Here is a 24376-nt window from a genome sequence, read left to right on the forward strand (position 1 = left end):
AAATGAGAAAGTTCACACTGCTGCCTTATCTGCCAGTTCAGCTTTGCCACAGGAAACGCAAGAAAATGCTGGAGCCTGCCTTGAAAAATTTAAAGGAGGGAAATGAATAACTTTGAAATAAAGAGAATAGTCTCCCAGCTTACTAATTATAGTGAGAGTAATTGTGTTTGTTGATTCCAAAGACGTACTCAATTATTACAAAGTTTGGTGAATAAGCAGGCTCATTATCCCGTGTCAGGAGGTTTATTCTTAGCCTTTGGTTACCAAATTCAAGAGTTTTGTTTTTTACCAATATTTCTTTCAGAACATTGTTTGCATTCAGAGTGACCTAACCAGGACTTCAATTGAATTCAATTTAAATAACTTTATTTGTCCCCAAGGGGCAATTTCAGTTTATATGTTGCTCTAACATATAAACTGAATATACTGTATGTTATTCATATATATAGTTGCTCAGGTCATGGGTCGTTTCTGTTCACTGAAAAATTACTAAAGTTCATTTTGGGAGTTTTATTTTTTGCGTTATGGCCTCTGGGGGGCGATAATGTGCTGGATTTCTTTATTGTTCACTTACAAGAGGAGAAGAAGAAAATAACAGGGAAATTACTTGGGTTACACCGATTTCAGTTTTGTGAAATAAAAAACAGCTTGTTTCTAGTGCAAAAAAAATCTTATTTTAAAATCCAAAAACATGATTTTCTTTTTTTCAAAATTGCCACATTTCCATTAAGCAAATTTATTTTTGCAATTCTAATTTGCTCAATTTTATGGTCAACGGAAACACAGCTACTGAAACTCAGCGCCATTCATTATTGTTTGGTATTTTTGGAGTTGTTTTGTGGCTGTGTTACAGCGCCACCGATTGGCCCGGCATGCCCACTACATCGCTCTCAGTAGTTTTCCTTCCTGTCATGTGAACGCGCATCTTTTTGTAATCGTTTACAAAAATGTATCGTGTTCGTCTTTGTGTAGAATGATGGTCGCTTTTGGTGGTGGCAGGATCATACTGTAGGAATGATTTTTTTTTTTTTCCACGAACAAAATCTGTTAGAGGCTGGAGGAAAAAATAGCTTCAGATCATTTTTGTGTTGATTCATCATGTAAAGACACTGGAATTTGTGCTCAACGTAAAACCTAGTTATGCACCAATACGTCGACTGCGATTTCCTTAATTTTGGGAGATTTTAGATCAGCTGATACTTGCATGTGAAATCAATATTATCCAGCTACCGCTCGCATCTACGGCTCATCTACGGCTCGCTTTATGAGGGCGGACTCCCTCGCCGCCTCCTGACGGGTCGAGCGAGCGTTGCTGGTTCGCAGGAAGCAAAAGAAAACCTAGACGACAGGGGCGACCTTTACAACGATGTTCGACACTTTCAACAGAAATAAAGAGCTTTAGCTGAGAATGTTGACATGAGAAAGTCAGGCAGTCTGCTCCAGCTACCTGAGCTCCACTCTGAGCCCATGAGCTATTTATGAGGCTCCGCTCTGAAATATGCAAATATTAATAAGCTTGCAGCTGGTCATAAATATGAGACTGCGGCGCTCACAGGAAGGTGAGGCCGAGCTCTGGGCCTCCTCCAGTTCCAGGGGAGCGGCTTTCATCCCAGGACATTAAGAGTTAATTTATGGCCGCCGTTATGCAGATTCAGGCCGGCTGTCACGCTCGTCTCTGTCAGGCGCTTCCTGATGTACGCGTCCAATTTAAATCCCATCCATCTGTTCCGGGTGACGGGAAATAATTCACGCTGTGAAGCTCTGTCAGCGACTGGACCGTCTTGTCCCGCTAGATATCAGTTTTCGTGTCGTAACTTTTTGGGTTTGTTCCACGCGTCTCGGCTGTCTCAGTTTGACGCTCCTTCACGAGGCTCAGCAGAGGAATCTGAAAACAAACGCACCCTTCATCGATTTCTTTCGCACAACAAGTCCGACTGTTTGATTGAATCGACTTTTGCTGCTGTGTGCATCTAAACAGTGAAAGCTTTCTGCTGTTCTAATATTTGTAAATCACATAGGTTTCAAGACTTTGAAAAGAAAAGTAAGACAGCAAATTTCCCTGAAAGCAACACGACGAATGACCTCCATCTGCTCTTGATGGAAAATTTGTCCCCTGTAGGTTTCAGAAGGGGCTACAGTTTTCTCCCTACACACCTCATGGTCCAACACACACACCCACCCACCCACCCACCCACCCACACACACACACACACACACACACACACACACAGCCTGCAATCAGCTTCCATCAGATCTGAACCCAACATGCCCTCTGAAACCAACACAAACCAGACAGATCTCCAGTAATATTCTTGCTTTTAGGCAACAACAACAAAAAAAAAACATCCAGCACTTCCAAAACGAACCTCCGGTCACCAAGGCTGCACTGACCAAGAAATGTTTCAGCACGGCACGCATGGAGGAGCTCGGTGTCAGGTCAGCCTGGTTCTCTCACCTTGGTGGAGAAGTGAGAACGCAGATGGTGAATTATTCCAGAGATTCTTGTAAAGCCTCGAGTTCAAGTGACACGGAGGTCATGTGAACTGAAAGGACAATTAGCGTAAAAAGAAAGTTCAAACATGATTAGAAAAGGGCTTAAAGAAAATAACATTTTCTGCAGCCGATTAATCCGCTTTGAGAAAATTGCCCCCAGAGTCTGAACCGACCAACCAAACTGAGATCTCTGAGCTCCAAACTTGTTCACATCCACCAACCTCGTTATTTCTTATATATAATGACCAACACTGAGTAGTTATTAGGCAGCAGGAAAATTATATGAGATCATAAACAGGTTTTGCCGGTGCAAATCTGAAAAGTGCGGCGTGTTTATATAAACGCAGTGGAAACACATTTTGCTGCAGTTAGACATTTTCAGGCTTTCTTTGCTAAACAGCTCAAACTCACATTGGATGAAGAGTTCGCGTGAATATATATTTTCAAGTTTGCCACAAATCTTCAACTGGACTTGGCTTTGGACTTTGACTAGGCCATCTTCTTACATTAACATGCTTCAATCCAAACCTGGATCAATCTTCCAGAATTGTGTTTTATTAACCTCCATTCATCTTCCCATTAACTCTGACTCACTTCCACCTAACATGATGCTGTCAAGTCTAATTTTAGATCAAAGGCTTATATTTAGACACATCAGTTGTTCTGCTTTAAACCTCTCAATAACTTTATGCCTAACTTGCCTGCTGCTGTTTCTTGGTCATTAATGTCCGTTTCCAAGTAAAAGAGGCTAAAAACAAAATGCTAACAGTTTTAAAACCAACAGTTTGTTGCTATAATGTGGGAAGACGCATAAGAAACATCAAAGGATGTGTCTTTGTTTAGAAATGGAAGCTTTCCTGATGGTCCAGCTCTCCGCCTCGCTCCTCGTTACGAGCCCCATTTACCACCAACCTTGAACTAATCACACGCCTTTCATTTTCCCCTCATCTTAGCTGGTTTTAAACGCTCCACCACTGGGTTACTCGGCCTATTGCAGGGTGTACCACTACTCAGCATATTGCATCCAATTGCCACGGGGGCGAGGCGAGCGGGATCATAGAAATGCAAAACGCACCACTGAGCCCCAAAGAAGCTGTGAATGCCAATTATTTCATGCATGTACTCGTCGGCAGACTGTTCCTGGAAATTTTCTGCAAGAAAATAAAGTTATTAACTGATAACGGCGTGGCAGCCAGAGGATGAGAGGCGGTTGTTTCCACACGATAAAAAACATGCGCGTTGTGAAGTTGCGGACTGGAGTAGAACTCCCAGGTCGCGTCACAGTTTTGCCGGAGTAAGTCATCAAACAGGAGCGTTTGACGCTGACACATCAACCGGGAATATTTCCATTATGAGGAAGTCATTAAAGCCGGCTTGCATTTTCTGCTGACAAAATACCCAAAGGTTTCCCACGGTGGAGCCATTTGAGTTCGGCACCTCATCGACAGCGTTTTATTTCTCCTGCATGGAGTCCCACAGGACCGCCGCCGCTCCCAGACACTCTGACGGCGCTCAGTGTCATCCATGTTGCATCCCACACATGCCGGATACCTGGTGTAACACTTGACAAGTGTCAGGCTCAAGCCGCAAAGTGGATGACCTTTGAAGAAAGCCAATCAATATGTTTTTCCTTCAATTGCAATCTTCTTCAAAGAGGGAAAGGAAATGTCCTCCTCATTTTGGCTTTCCTCATTTGTAGTCTTTTGTGAAAAGAGCTGCCAGGCGCTAATGATTTCAGATAATTACGTTCACTGCTGCACGAGCGTAAGTGGTGACACACGGGTCACCACCAACACCACCAGATACGTCTTTGTTGGCCTTATGTAATAACATTAAATTTATTATTCAAACTGATGCATGTTAAAACACCCCAAACAATACTGAGTCTTCAGGGAAGCGTTTGAATGATTATACAGCAACAGTCTTAGTCAATCCACAGGAATGAATAAACAACAATCCTTCAAATGTTTGGTTTCATGTCAGAGAAAAGAAAAAGTCATACAGTAAATTGCTAATAGCGCTATAAATTTCAATAGCAATCTTTATCCTAATGTATGTAATTTGTGACAAGCAGTGGTCAAAGGGGACTCATTTTTTGCTTAGCATTTCTGCTAACTTTGAAAATGTTTAGCACAGCTAGCTTCCCTATATACATTTTTTACCTGATAAACTCTACAGCGCTAATTTACATGGTTGTTTTGTAAACTTTCAGTTGAATAAAGTTGAACACTTGTTTCCTCAGACACAATCATGCAGGTAGATGTTCAATTACAAATTTAATCTAGATATGATATAAAATGTGTCACTGACGCATAGTGGCTATCAACATGGTTAAATTTAGCATTAGCTTCCACTAAAAACCATGTTGGTTTAGCACTTTAGTATTAGTAGAACTAATATTTATGATTAGCGCTTTAGGTTTAGCGCAACTAACGTCTGAGTTGGTTATTTCAGTCCCAATGACAGCAGAACAAATTAAATAGCCCAATCAAACTATTTTGTTAGTTGATGCATCAATATGTGAATGAAAAAAACTTCCAAATCAAGAAGGGATTATAAAGAGGAGAGTTTAAACAACCAGAAGTTTTTGGTGACGAGTCATCCTGGAGGATCCTGGGTTCCATCAAACTCCAGCTAGAGTTTGTTGGACGATCTTAAAAAAGGAGAAAACAAGTTAGAAAACTCAAGAGTTGGAGGCTGCACCGCTGGAGGTCTTCAGTTTTATAGGAACTTAACAGATAACAGAGTCCAGTGATTAGGTTTGTGAGTATTTATCCTGTGTAATTAAACTAGTTTGTGAGAAAACTGTTATTCTGATCTCTTTCAGGCGTCCTGAACAATATGGCTTCTATTGCTTTAAATATTATTTAACTTCCCAACCACATTGTGCTGCTTTCATTTTTATCTAAAACCTTCAGTTTGGTTTAATGTAATCAAGATCAGTAGAAAGTGCTGCTCACACAACATTGGTTGGATGTCTTGGTGCTCAGTTTATAACAGTTATTCTGTTTAGAGGTTGATTATTTGATTCTCAGCTCAGCCATCAGTAGATTCCAACCATCTGATCAGATAATTGGTCACAGGGATGAGGATTAATTTTTTTTATCAGAATATTGATTACTGGTGGCTTTTGATGTGTGTGTGTGTGTTGGGTTAATTGTTTTCACAGAAAGAGGCCAATCAGCATAAGGTTTGTTTTAAGGTTTGGCTGGTTAAAAGTAACTAATGGATCATGTTCTCCTCACGCCACAGTTAATCTACAGAAGAATGGCCTAAAACATAATAATTAATACGAATAACAGTGGTTCACTCAAACCAAACCTTAATGTGACTGAAATAGCAAACAAAAACCCAAACTAGCCTGAACATTTAAGTTTTAAATAATTGCTCCTGACCTTACCATAACATTTTGCAGTATGTCACTCTGTTTTGTGAGAACCTCGCTGACAGATTTTCCTGTAAGCCACAACTCGTCTGATGAAAGATTTTAATAAAACATTATTCCTGACTAATGCAACTTAATGGCACAAAATGGGCAGAAAAAATGTGTGATTCATGTAGTTTGGGAAAAATGTCGCATCCTTCTATTCTACTGTGAAACAAGTTATTTTTGCAGGACCTCAAGTACCTTGTAAAAGTGGTTTATGTCATTCATAATGTATTTAATTCAGATTTTATGTGATAGACAAACACAAACAGGCATATTTGGGATATTAAATCTAATACAACACCCAATATTGTCACTTTACAACATTGTGTTGCTGTCACATAAAATCCCAGTGAACTTCATAAAGGTTTGTGGTTGTAACAAGGTGTGCATACTTTTGCACTGCCACTGTAATTGCTGAGAGGCATTTTCCAGCTCATAGTTGGACAGACTTTGATTTAATCACACGATGGAATCTGCCTGATTTGTCCACCACCTGCACAGACAGCAGGAATGCTTCCAGAGGCAAGAGGAAGGCTTGGCGGCACTTGCTGTGAAGAGCGCAGCTGCTGAAGAGAGCGGCCGCCTTAATTAGATGCTTTCGCTCCTATGGAGAAATCAAATGTATATTAACTTCCAGGTTACGTGCATTAAAAGTGTGCAGAACAAATCAGTCGTAAAATTGTATGAAACAGGTTTATTTAATCTCAAGTAATGAAAAAAGAACGAAAAAGCACTCAAAAACAGTAAGATCTGTTCTCAGTATATACTTCTCCTGCTCTCTTTGTTCAAGTAATAGAAAATGCCGCCGTTTGCAGCCTGCTCACAGCGCTGCCAGAGACAAAATACTGCACTGCACACATCAGAGGTTAACATTCACCTGGGAATGCTAGCAGCCATGTTTTCACTCTGATCTGATCTTCTTTAAATCTTTTAAAAAAACAAAACGTCTGTGCAAAACATTGATGTTCTCTCATAAACACTACTGCGTTCAACATCAACTCATCACATTGTAGATCCACAATAGTCCTCACGATGACTGCTGTAGTATCGGATATCCAGAATAACACCTTGATCAGAAAATACAACAAATACATGAGGAACATTCAAAAATCAGGGCTGGCGACTGAGCCGAGCAGAGCGTCTGTCAGCTTTTCTCTCATCTGCACTCCTGATAATTGGGGACAGTCTGTGCCTTGTATAAATGAGAAGCTTAAACACATGTTTATGCTTCCCTGTCATGTAAAAATCCTTCCACTGCTGGCGTGGACAAGTATCCACGGGAGGGTTCTGCACGTTCCTCTCTCGGCCCTTCCTTGGAGTTTGAGTGAACGGGTTAATCCAGAGGAGTTTGCTTTGGTCTTGCACAGGAAAGCAGAACAAAGCCCCTGAAAGCATCTCTGGAGGACGGATCAGTCTGCTAACATTTCAAGTGTTTCTTGCTGGTCATGTCGTTCCAGATGCGGTGCATCTCTTCTGGGGAGATCTGGTGGACGGTGACCACCCGGCGGTAGCGGCAGAGACTGTACGCCATCTTCCAGTGGTTGAAGCCGCTGTTCTGGAAAGGGTGGATGCCTAACTTGCGGAGGCACACGCCAACGTACACATCCTCCAGGTGCAGCAGCCTGGTGTGTAAGGAGGTCTTGTATATGAGCTCAGCTATGTCTGCAGAGAAGACGTATCCTGTGCCAGAGCAGAACGGTGGGTATTTGCTTTCTGGGTAGAGATCCCTTGGCATGTACCACTTGCTGCGCATGTCTCTGATTGGCCCACCGTTGATGACATAGCCTGTAAAATACCTCCGCCTTGGCTTGGTGGTGGGCTTAAGGAGGTTATAGATGAGGTTCTCCATGTTGACAAAGATGTCGCTGTCTGTTTTGAGAACGTATTGAGACTTAGGGCAGAATGTGGCCACCCAGCGCATGCCCATCAGCGTTTTAAGCGTCAGGTTGTGGTATGAGTCAATAAAATCCTCCACGACTATGTCATGAAATATCTGACTCTCCTGCTCCACCATCTGGTTGAGGACAGTGTCTATGCTCCGGCCCAGTAGGAAGAGCGTGACTACGCGCACATCCGGAAACGTTGTCTCGTCGCCCCATGTCTCCCTGATGGCCTGGCGGGCGTTGAACTCCTTGTGGGTGGTGCTGATCAGGATGACGAGGAAAGGCGGCTCGGCCTCGCACTTCTTGGCCTCGTTGATGAGGTAGCCGAAGTCGTGCGGGTTGAGCGAGCGCGTGCGGATGTTGCTGAACGTGGAGTTCTTGCTCACTTTGGGGGCCTTGCGCATTGGGATAGAAACTTGGCCCACGTAGGAAGAGGAAGGGCGGGAGCCGCTCAGGTACCACAAAGCGCTGGCCCAGCATACCACCGTCAGCAAGTACAAGCAGGAGACCTTAGAAGGCATCACTGTTCCCTGGGCTGGCATCATCAGCAGCGGCGGTAGTGTTGGAAAAGTTGAGGCCACATCTCCATGAGTAGCGTTAGAGCTGGCGGCGCAGCGTCTGGCTGCCTCCGCAACACCGCTGACATTAATTTCAGATAATGGTTCCTCTACTGACTACTGCTGGTGTTGTGACTGAGAAGGAGTACTAAGGAGGCGCCTTAAATCTGTAGCTTCACAGACTCCCATTGCAGCTCGGAGAAAGCTCCTCAATTCTCTGTTGTTGCATCTGGCAAAACAAAAACGGAAAGACAAATCAAAGCCATGTAATAAAACAGCAGCAAGACCAGCATGTTAACCAGTGGAATAGATTTTATATTCTGGACCAGGCATTTATAGTGGCACAGCACATTTTTTCCCTCCCCATTTCATTACAGCCTATAAAATCAGCAGCTGTGCAGGCTTATCCTGTCACTGTGATGAGAGCACTGTAGTTTGAAGAAAGAGAATATCAGGAGGAACACTGGGGCCCGCTCCATCTTCAGTCCTACCACTCTCTGTTTGCAAATGCTGTTTATCTCAGTCTTATCCTCCTCGGACCAAGGCGGCGTCCGACAAATCAGAGCCACAGCAGCAACAGAGAGGAGGAGGAAGAGACGGATGGAGGCAGAGGAGGTGAAACGGTCTCACAAGAACAGATTAATATCCACTTCCTCTTCTCATTTTCCCACCTCTTCACTCTGCCTCCTCTCGCCTCATGTGGACTTTACATATTATTTTGTGAGCTGCACAGAACCTTGTTGCTAACCAAACACCTACAGCATCTGACAGTTCATGCTCACGCCATAAACTTTTCTACATTTTGTCAAAACCTCAGTGTATGCTAATAGAATTAAATGCAACAGACAGACAAAAATAAAAATGGTTAAAATGCAACAAGAAAATAAAACCAAGTGCCTCAAAAGGAGAAGGTTGTAGTAAAAAACTTGTTCTCAAGTATATGACAATGTACAACAATAATCAGTAAGTACACATGTGTATTTATATATATGATGCAGTTCAGATTTCATAAACACTTTAGCTTCACCAATATATAAACTGATTTATTTTGTTACCAACTATCATTGATAACCGAAACTTCAACACAGACGCCAAACGTTGTTCAACTGAATGTTTAACAAAACTGTCAAGTAAATTAGCATTTTAGAATTTATCTGGAAAATGGAGAAGCTAGGTGAGCTAAACAAAAAAATGAGCTTATTGCATTAGCTGATTAATAAGTATGTCAATTAGCTGCATGTATATGAATTCTCGTGGAGAAAAACACAGCTCTGGTGGTGGCAGTATCATTCTGGGTTGATGCTACATCCAAGCAGGGACAGAGAAGCCGGTCAGAGCTGGACAGGGGATTTAGGAGGATCACCAGCTGAAAATATTTATTACATTTGAGTGGATTTGGGTATCAGCTGGCGTCCGACGGAGATGATTGATGTGCAACTGAGAGTCTGTTTGCTGTCAGAACGTCCAAGTAAATTAAATCCCATCTTTTCAAAGACTCTTATTCGCTCCAGATATGCTGTAATCTCCTGTGATGTGACAGCAGCTCTGCATACCACAAGCGACGATAGAAAAAAAATAATAAAATCAGATTAGAGATAGCACATTCTGCAAAGATGCCTCTGGTGCTGTGTTCTAAGATAGACGGGCTGGAGATGCGAGCGGCTCACTCCTTTATCAAGCCATGGATTCTGTTGTGTCTTGTGGGACCGCGATTGGTCTTTTCATCAAGGCGTTTGTTCCTCCTCCCTCCACTATCTCTTCCCTCTCCCTCTGAAGCAGATTCATCAATCTCATGGTCCAGTAGAAGCCATCTCATCACGGCTGCTTTCCCACCCCCACCTCACCCCTCTCGGCGTGCCCTCAATCACACCCTCCGTCTCCACTTCACTGAATGCTTGATTCATCTTTATATGTCTCGCTGCCTTCCTCCCCCGCCTCTCCTCAGCCTTTTATTGTTTTTGTCTAGTTTTAGGCCTCCTACACCAACATCTTCCTTTGCTCACATCACTTGAAACTCTATTTACCCTCTCTGCCATGCTCTATTTTTTTTTCTTCTAGGGAGGAGTCAGCGATCCTTTTTTTTTCTTATTTTTTCTAACTTCTTGACAGCTCCTACCTGCTACCTAAGCTTCTTTAAAAAAAAAAGAAAAGAAAACTCACCAAATTATCATATTCACCCTATATTGTCGACCTTACTCCCAATCTTCCTGTTAGACCGTCACCTTGCTTTGCCTCAGGGAAGGATTATTGGATTCATAAAGTACTTGACACTCACTTTTCCAGCAACCGGAACGAGCAATATCCTCCAGAGTGATGCACCTCACGGGATTCTGAGACTCTGCTTCCACGTGAAGTAAACTGAAAGATGGATGTACAGTTTCATGCTGCTCTGTGACTTTGAAATGCATTAGCAGTCAGCAGATGACCTCTTTGTTGCGTGTTTTACTTTTATGAAATTCTACAAGGCGAAACAGTTTTCCAACTTTGTGCATCTTAAAGTAGGGATGTGGTGAGAGTTTACTGCACACATTCCTAGAGAAATATCTAAAATTCAAAAAGCGTTTTGCTTGGTTATGAATAACTATCAAGTGTCCAAGGTAAATATTGACGAAATTAGTCAGTGAGATCAAAATTACCAAGCTGTGGCACATCTGATTATCAGAAAATAATAGGCTAGTAGTTTACAGTCTCTGTTATTGCCTAAGTAGTGTTAGGTATTAAGAATGAAAGCTAATAAAACATGAAAACTTGCAAAATAAAATTAACCAAAAAAAGAACTGAACCAATCACCAATAAAGTGACGTATGAACAGTGAATGTTTAAAACCAGGTTTATGGTTATGGATTTGGAGACGAGCCAAATTAACTTTAGTATGTAAATTAATGACAACATTAGTATGTGTTTAAACAACCAGTTCACGATGCAGAGCAGAATTGAGGATATAAAAAAATGCTGATATAAATTTCAATAATCTTTAGGACAGCTGATTTTTAATGTATTAAGTATCCATCTTAATCAGGTATTAAATTAAATGGCATCTAAAAACGTTTATGGACAGTTTTGGGAGCCGTATGGTAGCAGTGATGAGTCACATTCAGAATTAGCGGTTCAACTTGTCAACAGAGAAACTAGCGCTGCTGCGTTATTTTATGTCTCAGTGTACGTTTAACACTGTTAATATCAGTATGTTAATGAGCACAAGCTGTTTGCTACAGCAGATTGTGGGAAACCTGTTTTGGTGGCTACATTTTAGCATTAGAGAGTTTAGCTTTGCTAGCAGCTGAGATAAGGAACAAAACAGAAAACTGTTCAAAGGGAGTAAAATCATGTTGCAGGAGTGAAGCAGTTTGTCATTGTTAAACTATTTCACTGTTGAAACAAGTTTTTCAACAATGCTACTGATGAATTTAAGGTTGGAAATTGGTCTGTGTTTCTGCAGTGATGACTTGTCCAGATTTTTCTCTTTTATCAGAACTCTGACTGCTTTTGTTTTCACAGCTTGGGGGACGTTTGAGCAAAGCTTTGGTCCAATTGATGTCAAGATCGACCCTCTAATTTATTGTTCACTTTGGCATGATTTTTATTTTTGTTTTCTGGTTCATTTTAGGAGGTAATTGTTTGGATCTCTTACACTTTCAGATTTGTAAAAGCCATGTATCATTTTACTTTCACTTCAGCATAACGTGCTACATGACAAAATGTAGGAGAAGAAGAAAAATAAAGGGCTTTGAGTAGTTTAGCATGGTGCTGCATATAGAGCAATAAAAGGCTAGCAAGGTTACGTGGTGACTTAAGTGCTACTTTTATGTAGCTCCATAATGAATGCCTTGCTCATAAAACCAAGCTAATAGTTAAAAACCACCTCACTGCAGCGTAAACATACATTAGCATGAAAATGAAGCAGAAAGAAATTACAGTTATTTTCGACAGCCAGTCGCAAGACTCGGTACTGGCAGCGGGAACTGTTGTCATGACAGCACGACGACGAGCCATAGGAGAACCGAGTGACAGAAAACGATGAGAAGTAAAGCAGGCTTTCTGCCATATGCTGGTGTTAAGTGATGGGGTCTGTTGAATGCTGCTCCTTCCTCTTCACATGGAAAAGGACTTTAGGCCTGAATTGAGCTTTTCTGCACTAGTTATTGCTCCATTACTCCTCATGCTATGATCGCCTGCGTGGCAGAAAAGTCAGCTGGTAAAACAGGATACTAAATTCAGTGCAGTAATGAAACATTCATGCACTTCTTAAGCGTTAGCCCTTTCGACTGATTTTTGTTTTTAACAGTTAAAACTAAAAAGAAAAAAAAAACTCACTTGTATAATCAGGTACTAAATTTATTTCAAGACTCTCACAAGTAATTGGGAAACATCTTTTTATGCCTAATTGTAGCAGATGGGGAAAATTTCATTCTCATTGCAGACTTATCTTAACAGTATACTAGTTGAGAAGCTTCAGGGCTGTGAAACAGCAACTATAAAAAGTCAGGATCATAACAGCCCAACATCTGTCCAGACCTTGTATCTTTGGAATTCACTCATTTTGACCAGGAGGAACACAGTTAGGACACTTAGTCTACATGCTGCTCTGCATCCTCTCTGGATGTCCTGGTGCAGAACTAAAAACCTAAAATATTAATAAAGATTAAAGTTGCAGCAGAAGGCTGCTCTGAAACTGACCTGATGACAGGAATCCCTCAGAGATGTCCTACATTTTTTTTAGTTTCATGAGTTGGTAGACACTCGTTTTGTCTCCGCATTAGTTTTTTGTTCTGTGACCATCACATTTTGTAACATTAGAGCTGCAAACTTCAACACATTTTACTGAGACCTTAAGCAATAAAAAAAAAACAAAGATCCAAATGTCTTCCTTCCAGTCAATTCTATAAAGGCCTTAAATTCATGCAAAATATAAGTTTGCCTTAAATATGTTAGTCACAGGTCTTTTAATTTGTCAATATTATGTAATCTTGTATGTATAGATTTTTTTTCTTCTCTCGCTGGATTTTTTTTTAATCAGACAAAAGTTTGAAACATTTTTGCATTTTATGACTTGAGGTGGTTGAGGCTACTGCTAACTAGCTGCTAATAAGCCCTTGCTAGCTAGATTAAAAAAAAATCTATTATGGGTAAGTACAAATTTATCACCAGTTTATTCATCAGCAGTGTTTGTTTCCAAACAGACTCTAGAATGTTCCCCTATATTGATAGTTTTTTCAGTCTTAAATTTCATTCAAGGTGGAATTAAAAAAAGGTCTTAAAAAGTCTTAAATTTGACCTGCTAAAGACCATGTATCTTTGTCGGTCTGTCAGATAAAATTCCCATGAAACATTTTAAGGTTTGCGGTTTAATCAAACAAATTATTAATAAATTAAACAGAAATAAATACTTAAGCAAATCACTGTGTGCTGCTCCCTGGATCAGCTCTTAGTGCTGAGAGAATCGTTACATAAGCTGTGGAAAGAAGCTCTGCCTCCACATCCAAAGACTTAAACACCCTAGAAATCTACTAGAAGTTTACGACACAAACATTATTCCACTGGGAGATCCTAAAACACTCTCAATGGTTTTTTTTCCTTTAAGAACACAAACTTCTCCAACTGTGAGACTTAAGATCTGTGAGAGCATGGAGAGAAAAGCTAAACCATACTATATCTTTACGTCACACAACATTCATCAGGCAAGCTGCAGCATAAAAGGAAGTTTAACTGATTTTACTTTTAGTTTATGAGTCATTGCTTTAAGTTATGTAGTTTGAGTTGCATTTTTATTAAAGTTTGTAGCACTTGTCTTGTAGGAAGAAAATTCTAGGTTCAAATTCTGTTCTGGTGTTTGCATTAGAATATTTAGAACTCCTATTTGCACTTCATGAACCATTTGAAATGAAATTTGTTCCACTTTATTTTTTATGTCTGATAAAGCTAGTAAGCCTATTTGACTATTTTACATTGGCTGTTCTACTCCTAATTGCAGACTGAAAAAATTAAAGTTGCTTTTATTGGTGTGTTTAAGTGTGCCATTACTGGTGCAGTTATCAAATAAATTTGTAATTCAATAAATATGTCATCTTTTAATGCTTTAATTCAGCTCTGTTTTTCTATTTCAGATTCAGCTGATACTAAACCTCAGATATCGGTATCGAAAGTACAAAGTGGATCCTTGCATCCAAAGTTTACAAGAATGGCCGTTTACCACAATCAGAATAATTTTTGCACAGTGCTTTATGATCTGATGAGTACAAAGTGTGCTAATATGAGTCAGACATTCAAATAAATGTGATGTTGCGTTTCTCCTGGGGTGAGAGAGAAATCAGCTGCATCATCTTTGACCTCCATGCTTCGGTTCAAAAAGCTGGAAGGCCACAGAGAAGTGGGAGTTGTGGTCTCGTTTAATGTTGCGCCCGATAATTGATTGCAGTCATTAGTGGCGCGTGGCGTGACCTTGCTGGCAGGGTGGGGGGAGGGGGGTGACTCTGGAGCATGAGTCAGCGAGGGAGCCGGTCAGAGACGGAAAACAAAGAGGTCGGCGTAATAAACTGCGCGGCGCGTGTGTTTGAGGCGGAGGGACGGGGGCCGACGCATCTGAAGGTAAATAAATCATACTCTGATGTCGGCGCTGACATCTTACATCCTCGCTGCCTGCTTCTATATTACAAATCTAACGACTGGCGGGTTGAAAAAATAGCGAGCCGCCTCCATCAATTCTGCTTTTTCATGACTGCTGATTTAAGGAACGCTGTCAAAAATGTTCAGTTCTTTACAGTGCTGTATAATGATGTGGTAATAGTATCTGAACGTGAGGCATGACCTGCGAATATCATTCACTGGCAAACATATAAGTGAGTGGATAATACATAGAGGAAAAAAAAAACAACACAACTCCAGAGAGTGGAGTGGGTATTGTATTAGAATGAGTGTGTACGCTTTATGATTACAGAGCGAGCAGGTCGCCTGAGGGAAGGAACTCAAACACTTTCCCTTCAAAACCAAACAGACTTGAAGGTCTGAAGGCTGCGAGATGTGAGGAATGGACTGCTGTCTTTGTATATTTGGGTTTTCTGCACTGACCACACTTTTCTAAACCCATAAAATCAACTGTTGGAATTTCATCTACAAAAACATTTTTAGATTTTCATATATCGAAGAAATTATGCAAGTTGTGCAGTGAAAACACACATTTTTACAGCGTACGAAACGGATCAAGTTAAATTCTAGATATTAGTTAACATTATTTGAGTTATTTATGTAAATTTATTGCAAATTAGTTTTTAATTTACTTAAATATGTGCATTATAAAAATCAGTTTTTGGTTCAGCCATTAAACATTTAAAATGTCCAACGAGTTCTAGATAAAGAACTTAGCACAGTTAGCATGTTCAGCATCCAGCAGAGAAGTAAGGCTAAAACATGGCAAGTATTATAAATACAAATATTTCCTTAGCAAAAGTGGTAAATTCATTAATGGTTGGTAAAATTTTATGCTGGAACAAGTGTCCAGATTTAGCTAGCTTAGCAACAACACTAATGCTGGGAAAATGTATCTTAATCATCTTGACATTAATCTGATTTAAAAGTATAAACATCCCATTTTGGACTGAGGAATTTATAACACATAATATTATGCATCAACAATCAACAAACAATAAAATATTACTAAAATAGTACAAAAGTAGAGTGAGAGCTAGTATGTAAACTTTATTCCTAAAATCCACAACAATAATAGCAGGTTATTAGCATTAGCGTTAAAGCTAAACATTAACACTCCCAACATTCCTTTTTTATAGTGTTGCATTAACAGAATTGTATAAAACGCAGCCAGTGTTTCCATCTGATCTCCAGCTGCTGCTGCTCCGCATGTGAAAACTCATCAGACTGTAGAATCGTCACAGAGAGAGAAAGCTAAAAGCTGTCTGAAGCTTTTGATCCTCTTTCACTCCAATCTTCTGTAAAGTCTGTCAGCTTTAAAACTCTGAAAAAAGGGATAATTAATAAGACAAATTTAAAAGCAGCAGCCAGATTGGTTCATGTCCCACCTAATATGGAAGAGGCGCGATTAAAACGTCAGGGCTGGAGAGCTTCCAGCGCCTGCAACTCTGCTGCGGCTGCTCGCATAATAAAAGGCTGGATGATCACTGAAGAGCAGCACAAGCAGCTGGATAATCAGTATTAGCGGCCACAGGCTGGACACTCTGGCCTGCTGTGGAGCCTCTGAATGCAAAGCAGCTTTGGAGTGACAGAGGAAATGGGATATCAATAGCAGCCAACAGATTTGGCTGCACTCTCTCCCCACTCCAGAGCCGACTTGAGCCCAAACAGTGGCGGGGCGGAGCGCTCCGCAGCCAAACAAAGTTCTCACAAGACTGACGAGGTTAAAAAGGACATTGTGATTACTCAAACTTCTGCTAAGGCGGTTTGGTTGTCTGCAAATCATTATGAAGCCCAAAGAAAATGACAAATGTTCTCATTTCTTTTACAAATCAGATTCCAAAAGATGCAGCTGACATTTACATTCACCCTCTGAACGCAGCGCGCCGGTACCTTCCTGAGCAAACTCATTAGTGATGTGACCTCAGGATAAATCCAGCTGCTCTGTGATGTGGGGGCCTCAGGGGTCAGTTGGTAAACAAACAGCATCGTGGAGACAAAGGAACGCAGCAGACGGGTCAGAGATGAAGGTACAGAGGTTTAAAGAAGAATTACCTTAACAAAAGATTTAATTAGATGCTACTGAAAACTACAGGTGCACAGATTACAGTCTGATTACTGATCTTTAAAAAGCCTGACTTGCTAATTTTGACCAATACCAATTTTTTTGTCTGAAAAGTTGCCAAGTTGGCAATAATGGGATGACTGTTGTTAAGGGCAACCTTTGCAGAGACAGAAAAATCAGTCACACGTTTTATTGGCCGATTACTAAACCTGTCTCAATCAGCAGTTAATCGCATAAGGGACGCATTGATTATTGAGTTCATCGATCGGCTAACAATTAATTGATGAGCGGCCATTTTCTTACAAACCAGACTTTTCTCCTATATTAATATCAACCACCGTCTTTCCAAAACAAAAAACAGTTTTTTATGCTTTCAGTTGTGTTTTATTTTGGATACTTAAACATTTTTCAGTTCCAGTGTCTTTGAAAGAATGAACTTGCATTTTGATCAAAATATTACTTAAAAATAGACTCAAAGCAACAATATCATTGCTTATTTCATGGACAATTTATCAGAGTAAGATTTATTGTTACAGGGCTACAGGTTACTGAAAATGAAGGAAATTTAGGGTGATTTAATTTATCTGTTCATCCCTACAAAAACCAAAACATGGCCAAACTAAGAAGCTAGCCAAAAACCAAAAAATAAAAACCCTCCCATTTCCTTTTAGACATAAATGTTGTTGTTTTGGTCTGTCCCATTAAACCCCAATAAGCATCAAAATGTTTGACTTTGACAAGAGAAACTGTCACATGTTTAGCTGAGAATCAGAAGTGAGGACGTTTGCTCTGAATGCTAATCCCTCGTTATAAATTGGACATCTCAGCTTGATTCATGGCGGTGATGCATTCGACTGGCCACCCAGGTGACACTGCAGTTCTGCATCAGGCAGAGCAGGGGCAACGCCCCGACATGACACATGAATTATGTTAATCACACTGAGGCGTACTCGGAGTAAAAACGGCCTGCAACGCCAGCTGGGCGCGACGCCGAGGCAACCCCAGACGGCTCAGTTAAAGTAAAAGCATTTAAGGACCGATATGGATCAGCGAGGTGGGAATAAAGCTCAAAGATCTGGTGGCAGCAGTCAGGATTAATGACGGTGATGAAACATAACAGCTGGAGTCACTGGAGAGCTGGAGCGAGACGCTGCTCGCCTTTTAAAACTTCTGCATTATCCAGGGCCGACTTCTGATGAGCGCTCATCTTCTGCGGCCTTCAACACGATCAGGGGCTCGTACTTTAAAAGCTGCTTCGCCGGCCACTGCCAGCTTTGTTTCTGCAGAGTCAGGAATCTGCAGTGGAACAACGCCACACAATGCTCCAAGAACACATTTTGAGGCCCATTCTAAGCCAACATCACTTGGAGGTTTCTTTGCAAAACGCATTATCCATCCATCCATCCATCTTCTTCCGCTTATCCGAGGTCGGGTCGCGGGGGTAGCAGCTTCAGAAGGGAGGCCCAGACTTCCCTCTCCCCAGCCACTTCTTCCAGCATTATCCATCTATGAATTTAATAGCTATTAAACTTCAATGACTTTCTCAATAAGAGGCTTCATATTTCTTGTAACAAATTTCATTTTTCTAAACATAATGCTATGAAAGGTATTTTCAGTGGTCAGTAACTATGAAAAACTGGTAACCTAGCAACTATTGCTAAGACAATTCCATTTTCAAATGGACATGGGATGTGCCACTTCTGGGAACTTTGTAGCTGGCAGCCATCTTGGTAGGTATCCATAACTAACTGTCATGACAGTTGCTATGGAGTTGCTATGACCGCAATCAACAAGCCTCAGGCTTAGAAGTTGCACTCACTTTGTTCCTATCTAATTTATAAATATAAGTGCATTACAACTGTTACTCTATTAGTTTTTTAGTACTCTAAAATCTCTGTGGTTTGTCTATGCTTTGCCTACCAAGATGGTGGTTCAGTGGTGCGGATCACTTCCGGTTCAGACTTGTGGGAACTAAGTATGGACAGGCATCTGATAATAAAGATATGTGAGAATGTTCATGCTTGTATCAACGGAGGGAAAGGTGGTTTCAAAGTGAACATTTCTGAAATTTTGAATTTAGCATCCTAAGTGTGAACGAAAGTCTAAATTATATTTTTGCAGCATTTCAATAATATTACAGTCAAATGATGAGCATTCTGTTTACTTGCTATGATGGAAGTTGAAATCCTGTTTTCTATCCTTGCCAAGGATTCATGGCCGTTCATCCTGAACTTATTGATTCAGGGTTCAAAGTTCAGAGCTAATCTCGCCTCAGAAAGAGTTCATTTTCAGTCATATCAGGTAATCTGCGGATCACACAGCTCGACACGCGTTTGTTTTCAGTCTCAAAAACAAATCCAAGAAGGCGATCGATACATCAGCCTGCAGTGGAACACACACCAACCTCCAAGATGTCCCTTTGGTCAACTTTTACCTTTTAAACAGTCATTCTCCATCTCTTATGATATCTGGACAGCCTACTTGGATAATCTCACTGGGTTTTTCTCTGCTTCCGTCAGTAAAGCAATAAATTGGTGTTACATACTATTGGGGGAGTATCATATCCTGGAGGAAACCTTTTATTAAAACATCCACAAATTAATAATAGTAGAGTGACAGGCGGCTCTAAGTGATCTGAAAAGAGAGGCAGAAATATTCACATCGGTTTCTGAGGACAAAACGCGAGGTGAACGGCATGCCAATGATTCATGTTAAAGTGTTTCGCTCTGAAAAATGAGGCAACCATAGAATGGAGGGAAAAAAAAAAAAATAAAAAATGTGCCACTTCACCTGATTATGGAACAGAGGAAAAATTTGGATAAGTGATCTTCCATTCTGGGCACAAATTGGCAATTTAGACACTTGGTTGATAAAATTAGATCCCTCCTAAGTACACTCTGCTCTCCACTGAAAGAATAATGAATGGCGATTTGAGCTGGAGATTATTTCCCGAAAAAGAACAACGGATGTGGTTCAGTCGTCAGCCTGCAGCGGTTTTACTCTGGTTTCCTGCATGTTTTTTTTAGGTCAAAATTTCAGACTTTCCATTAATCAGACATGGGGTCAGTTTTTCTTTCATTGGTTTAAAGTCCTTTTAACAAGACGCCAGAGGAAACGGCACACTAAATCATCTAGTATACACTCTTAACATTGGAATAACAATATCACCCTTACCAAGGTTCATATTTAAATGCTTATTATTCACTCCAGAGGAAACTTTAATGCATACGCTTCAGTAGAACAGGAAGGTTGAATCCATCACAGAAAAATTGCTGCATTTCATCAGACTTAATGATTAGCATATTAGCATTTTGGGAAATGTTCTATTTAGCAGCGATCTGTAAGGCTGAGTTGAGAAAATACAGAGACCAGGAAACCAGGAGTGTTTAATGTGGTTTTAAATATTAACAACCCTTAAGCTTTTCCTCATGTGTAATCTTACTCTTACTAACTGGAGTTTAATGGACAGATCAACACAAAATAGAACAGATATGCAGGACAAGTGTAGTGCAGTTGATTGTCACCTAAAGTGTTTGATTTCTTAAATGTGGGAGAACATGGTTAACCTATGACTTCTGGAAACTTTTATTAATATCTTAAAAACAAAAACAACACAAGGTCAAATTTTTGCAGACCAAACAACATTTTTGCCGAACAAATGAATATTTTTGCGACCAAACGGTTGACACCAAGGTGGTGGAGGTAATTTCACTCAGGTTCTCTCCACGTCTCCTAGATTTTTCATCAATTTTGTACCGACTGCAGAAGTTATAAAGCATAAACATCTCTCATGTTGGTAAAACGCAGTCATGTTAACATCTGGGGAGCCAGGAAGTGTGAAGGACGCTGTCATTTCTGGACCTCTTTTCACACCCAATATTCACACTTATTAATTTAACCCAGTAAACATCTGGAAAGAGGCTGTTGGGGGCCGGAAGATTAGCTCCACTGCAAACATTCAAGCAAAGCATGTACAGTGTCACAATCTGCTCACTGAATGCCACCGCTGTGCTTCACCCTGCCTCTTAAAGGAGGCTTGGGGGAGGACTAGGAGTTATCAGTGAACACCATCTCAGTGCTGCCAGACAGATACAGCATGGAACAGGCTGAACACATCCCCATTATACAGCAGGGTGCAGACAACTGCACCTGTCGAGATAACACGCAGCACTCTGGGCTATAACGGAGGAGGACACACACGATGCAGCGCAGGCAGAACATTCATTGAATTTTATCCAACTTGTCCTCACTTGCAGATGTCCCTTTGTGTTTAAAAAAAGAATAAAGTGTGTTTTTTTGTTTTTTTTATGGTATTGTGTGCACACAGGTAGCCGTGCTCACACCTGCCTGGTGCCGTGATTTGGAGCTGACGGAGCTCCTCTTAGTGGCTCTGTTGAGACTGAAGAGGTGAGCGGATGCTGGATGAAGGGTCCAGTGGTAATTACCCCGTCTACTATCTCGTTCACCACACACACACACTGCTGATGGCAGCATAGGATGAGGACATGCAGCTTCAGCACTCCTCACTGTAAATAACAGTCCCCTACTGAGGGGGCACAGGGAGCAGCACTCATCCTGCAGAGTCTCCAGAGCTGAGGTCTGGCAGGGTCGGTGTACAGTATGCAGGATTCAGAAAACTATACACATCATCGGTTTATATTTGGGCCAAAAGATTTCCTGTTGGACTACATTTGAAGGAGTATTTTGACTTTATCATCATTTCCAGGTATATTTTCTACCTCCAAGCTGGATAAAATGAATGCTTTATGGATGTAAGACGTGTATCTATGTAATGAGGGAGGAGGTCAAAACCCTACATCAGGATGTGCATAAATATTAGGCAGCTTATTTTCTTTAGAAAAAAGTGGGCCAAAAAAAGAGATGTTTAGTTGACCTACTACGCTTCCTTGAACTTATTTTTGCACAAAACCATTGTTAGATAACCAAATTTAGTCGGCTCAGTTTTCGTTTCAGGGCCTCCTGTTACTTTAAATCCATAAGTGCTTCAGGCCACGCTCCCCAACAACGTTTACACTCACAAATGAAAAAGGCTGCAGACAATTGAGCAATTATACAACTGTACATCTTTGAAAAGCAGAAGTGGGGCCTCCTGCGCAACCAACAGTAATGCACCAAGTGGTTTTCTGAATGGTTAGTCAACAACAAAACACTTGTCTTTCCCAGCAGCCATTGTACAACGCAGACAGTTGTAAAACCAGCAAACCAACTGTGCTGCAGACCTGATTTGGTTGCTTTGGTGACGAGCTAGGCTTTGCTAATGTTGTAAAGTGAAGAGCAGTACCTGCTGATTTGTGACTACACATTCTTAAGGTTTAAAAAAAACTTGGGAGAAAACTAATTGGAAGTATAAAAACATTTGCAAAATGTAAATTATAAGTCCCCTTTAATCAATTCTGAAAATAATTGGTTTGTGATTGATAAAAATAATGCTCATGAATAAGACTTTCCTAATAATTTTGCAGTTGTTTGGTTGCAACCTTGGAGCATATGAAATGCTTTAGAGGTATCTATGCTAGCATAAAGCGCTACATAAAATAAATATCTGGAGTGTTTGGGCTCTTTGTTTTATTAAGAAATGAAAACAACTCGCTGGTGATTTTCCCAAGCCAATAATGAGAAATTAATCCTGACAAAAGTGCTCCATGTTTGTATACAAACCTAAATCCACTGAAATCCCAGGTGGAATCAAATACTGTTCTGTGTTTCAGGCATTAATGCAACTTATAATTAACAAGTAAAACAATTAAACTGAGATCTGTAATCAGCTTATGTTGCTGCTGAGGCTGCATTTTCATGAAGCCTCACTGAGTTTGAATCCCAGAAACTATGAGCTGAATTAGAATTAAACTAACAGGTACATGACACATAATGTATGTTTAAAGTAAACACTGGCAATAAATCCTTCATCATGTTTGAACTTAGATTTAGAATCTAGAGTCTGTTATATAGCATATATTTTATTACAGTTTTAGACGGTAATGATCGTGACAGGCACTGATTAATGTCTGAAGAATATTGTAAATCTTTTACTGTATAAGGTCTTACTGTTGGTGTTAATATACAGTTTACATCATAAATGTATCTAAAGGGTTTCCTAATTTAATCTGCATTTCTTTTAATTTATTTAAGAGTTGATCAAAATATAAAATCAATTCACTGATGTTTATAACCTAAGTACTAATTGTTTTATTAGCAATAATTTCTTGTTTTATCCGCCTGCTATTGTTTCATTGTGTGGCTCCACTGGTTAAATGTCAGTCTTATCTCTGTAAAACACTTTGTGTTCCACTTGACTCTAGAAATAATGTTTGACTGATTGAATATTTGCTCAGCAGATAGTTTCGCCCAGACTGAAAGAAAGGGAAGTCTGTTGCCAGGTTTCCGGTGTGTACGCCAGACTATGGAGAAGTGGACTGAAAATCTTTGGGGAAAAACCTATGGAAGTAAAATCCTGCAAAATTGCTACCAACTATAGAAATAAATGGCTTGGTAAAGTAATTAATATGCCAAATATTACATTCAAAAAGTAAAAAACACTTTCCCACATTATTTGTTTATACAGTAACAAATTTATGTTGATCATTTTCAGGAGTATTAATTTAACATTATCACTACTATTTAATTATAAATTTTCTACCCATTCTTAATATAAACCCTATATAAATCCTTTTAGAGTAAGAAGGTAATGTTGCAGCTTAGTGAACGCTTCCACCACTGAAATGAAATTCTTTGTGGTGTCTATTGCCCTATAGAGACATTCCCAAAGTCAAAATAAACCGATCCCACATCATTATCATACGGATCCATCACAGAATTGAGCTGGTGGACTGAACGAGTGGCGTGATAACCCTCGGTTCGGCTGACCACAGCTGCCCAGGGCTCTCTGCTGAGGCCGTTATCTCCAGCCAGCATGAGGGCCGGTCAGAGGCCACGCCGCCCAGCGTGCCCCTGGTAAATAAATGATTTCACCCATCAGAGCTGCTCTGCTTCAGCTGCTCTAAACAGTTTGAGTCGGCGTATGAGTGAGGATGATGAGCAGCAGAGGTTGGGGAAAAGTGTGGCCACTTCGGCTTTGATCTCAGTTTAAAACAAATACATGAACCCAAAGACTTCAGGTCTTTCCATCTGTTCTGTAGTGGACTCATCAGCATTAGTGGCTTCAGGTGTTTAGAGTAGAGCTGTATGTTTATTTTACTGCACTATTAGAGTGCAGATGTTGCAATCTGGCACAGTGACCACCACTGTTGTGTAGATGAGGACAAACTTGTTTTTTATTGCACTGTGA

General features: G+C 40.5%; 1 protein-coding gene across 4 annotated transcripts in view; it reads right to left on the reverse strand.

The window, feature by feature from the left end:
• Positions 1–6602: 6602 nt before the first annotated feature.
• The window catches only part of LOC114140193 (beta-1,3-galactosyltransferase 1-like), a 116855-nt gene continuing 99081 nt past the window's right edge, over positions 6603–24376 (reverse strand). For all 4 annotated transcript variants that reach the window (XM_028009903.1, XM_028009902.1, XM_028009905.1 and 1 more), the window contains one exon: positions 6603–8592. In XM_028009903.1, coding sequence (XP_027865704.1) covers positions 7341–8351 — 1011 coding nt within the window. In that variant the 5' untranslated portion in view covers positions 8352–8592 and the 3' untranslated portion in view covers positions 6603–7340. The remainder of the gene's footprint in view (positions 8593–24376) is intronic.

Source organism: Xiphophorus couchianus, chromosome 24 (genome assembly GCF_001444195.1).
Source record: "Xiphophorus couchianus chromosome 24, X_couchianus-1.0, whole genome shotgun sequence".
In the NCBI taxonomy this organism is placed as follows: Eukaryota; Metazoa; Chordata; class Actinopteri; order Cyprinodontiformes; family Poeciliidae; genus Xiphophorus; species Xiphophorus couchianus.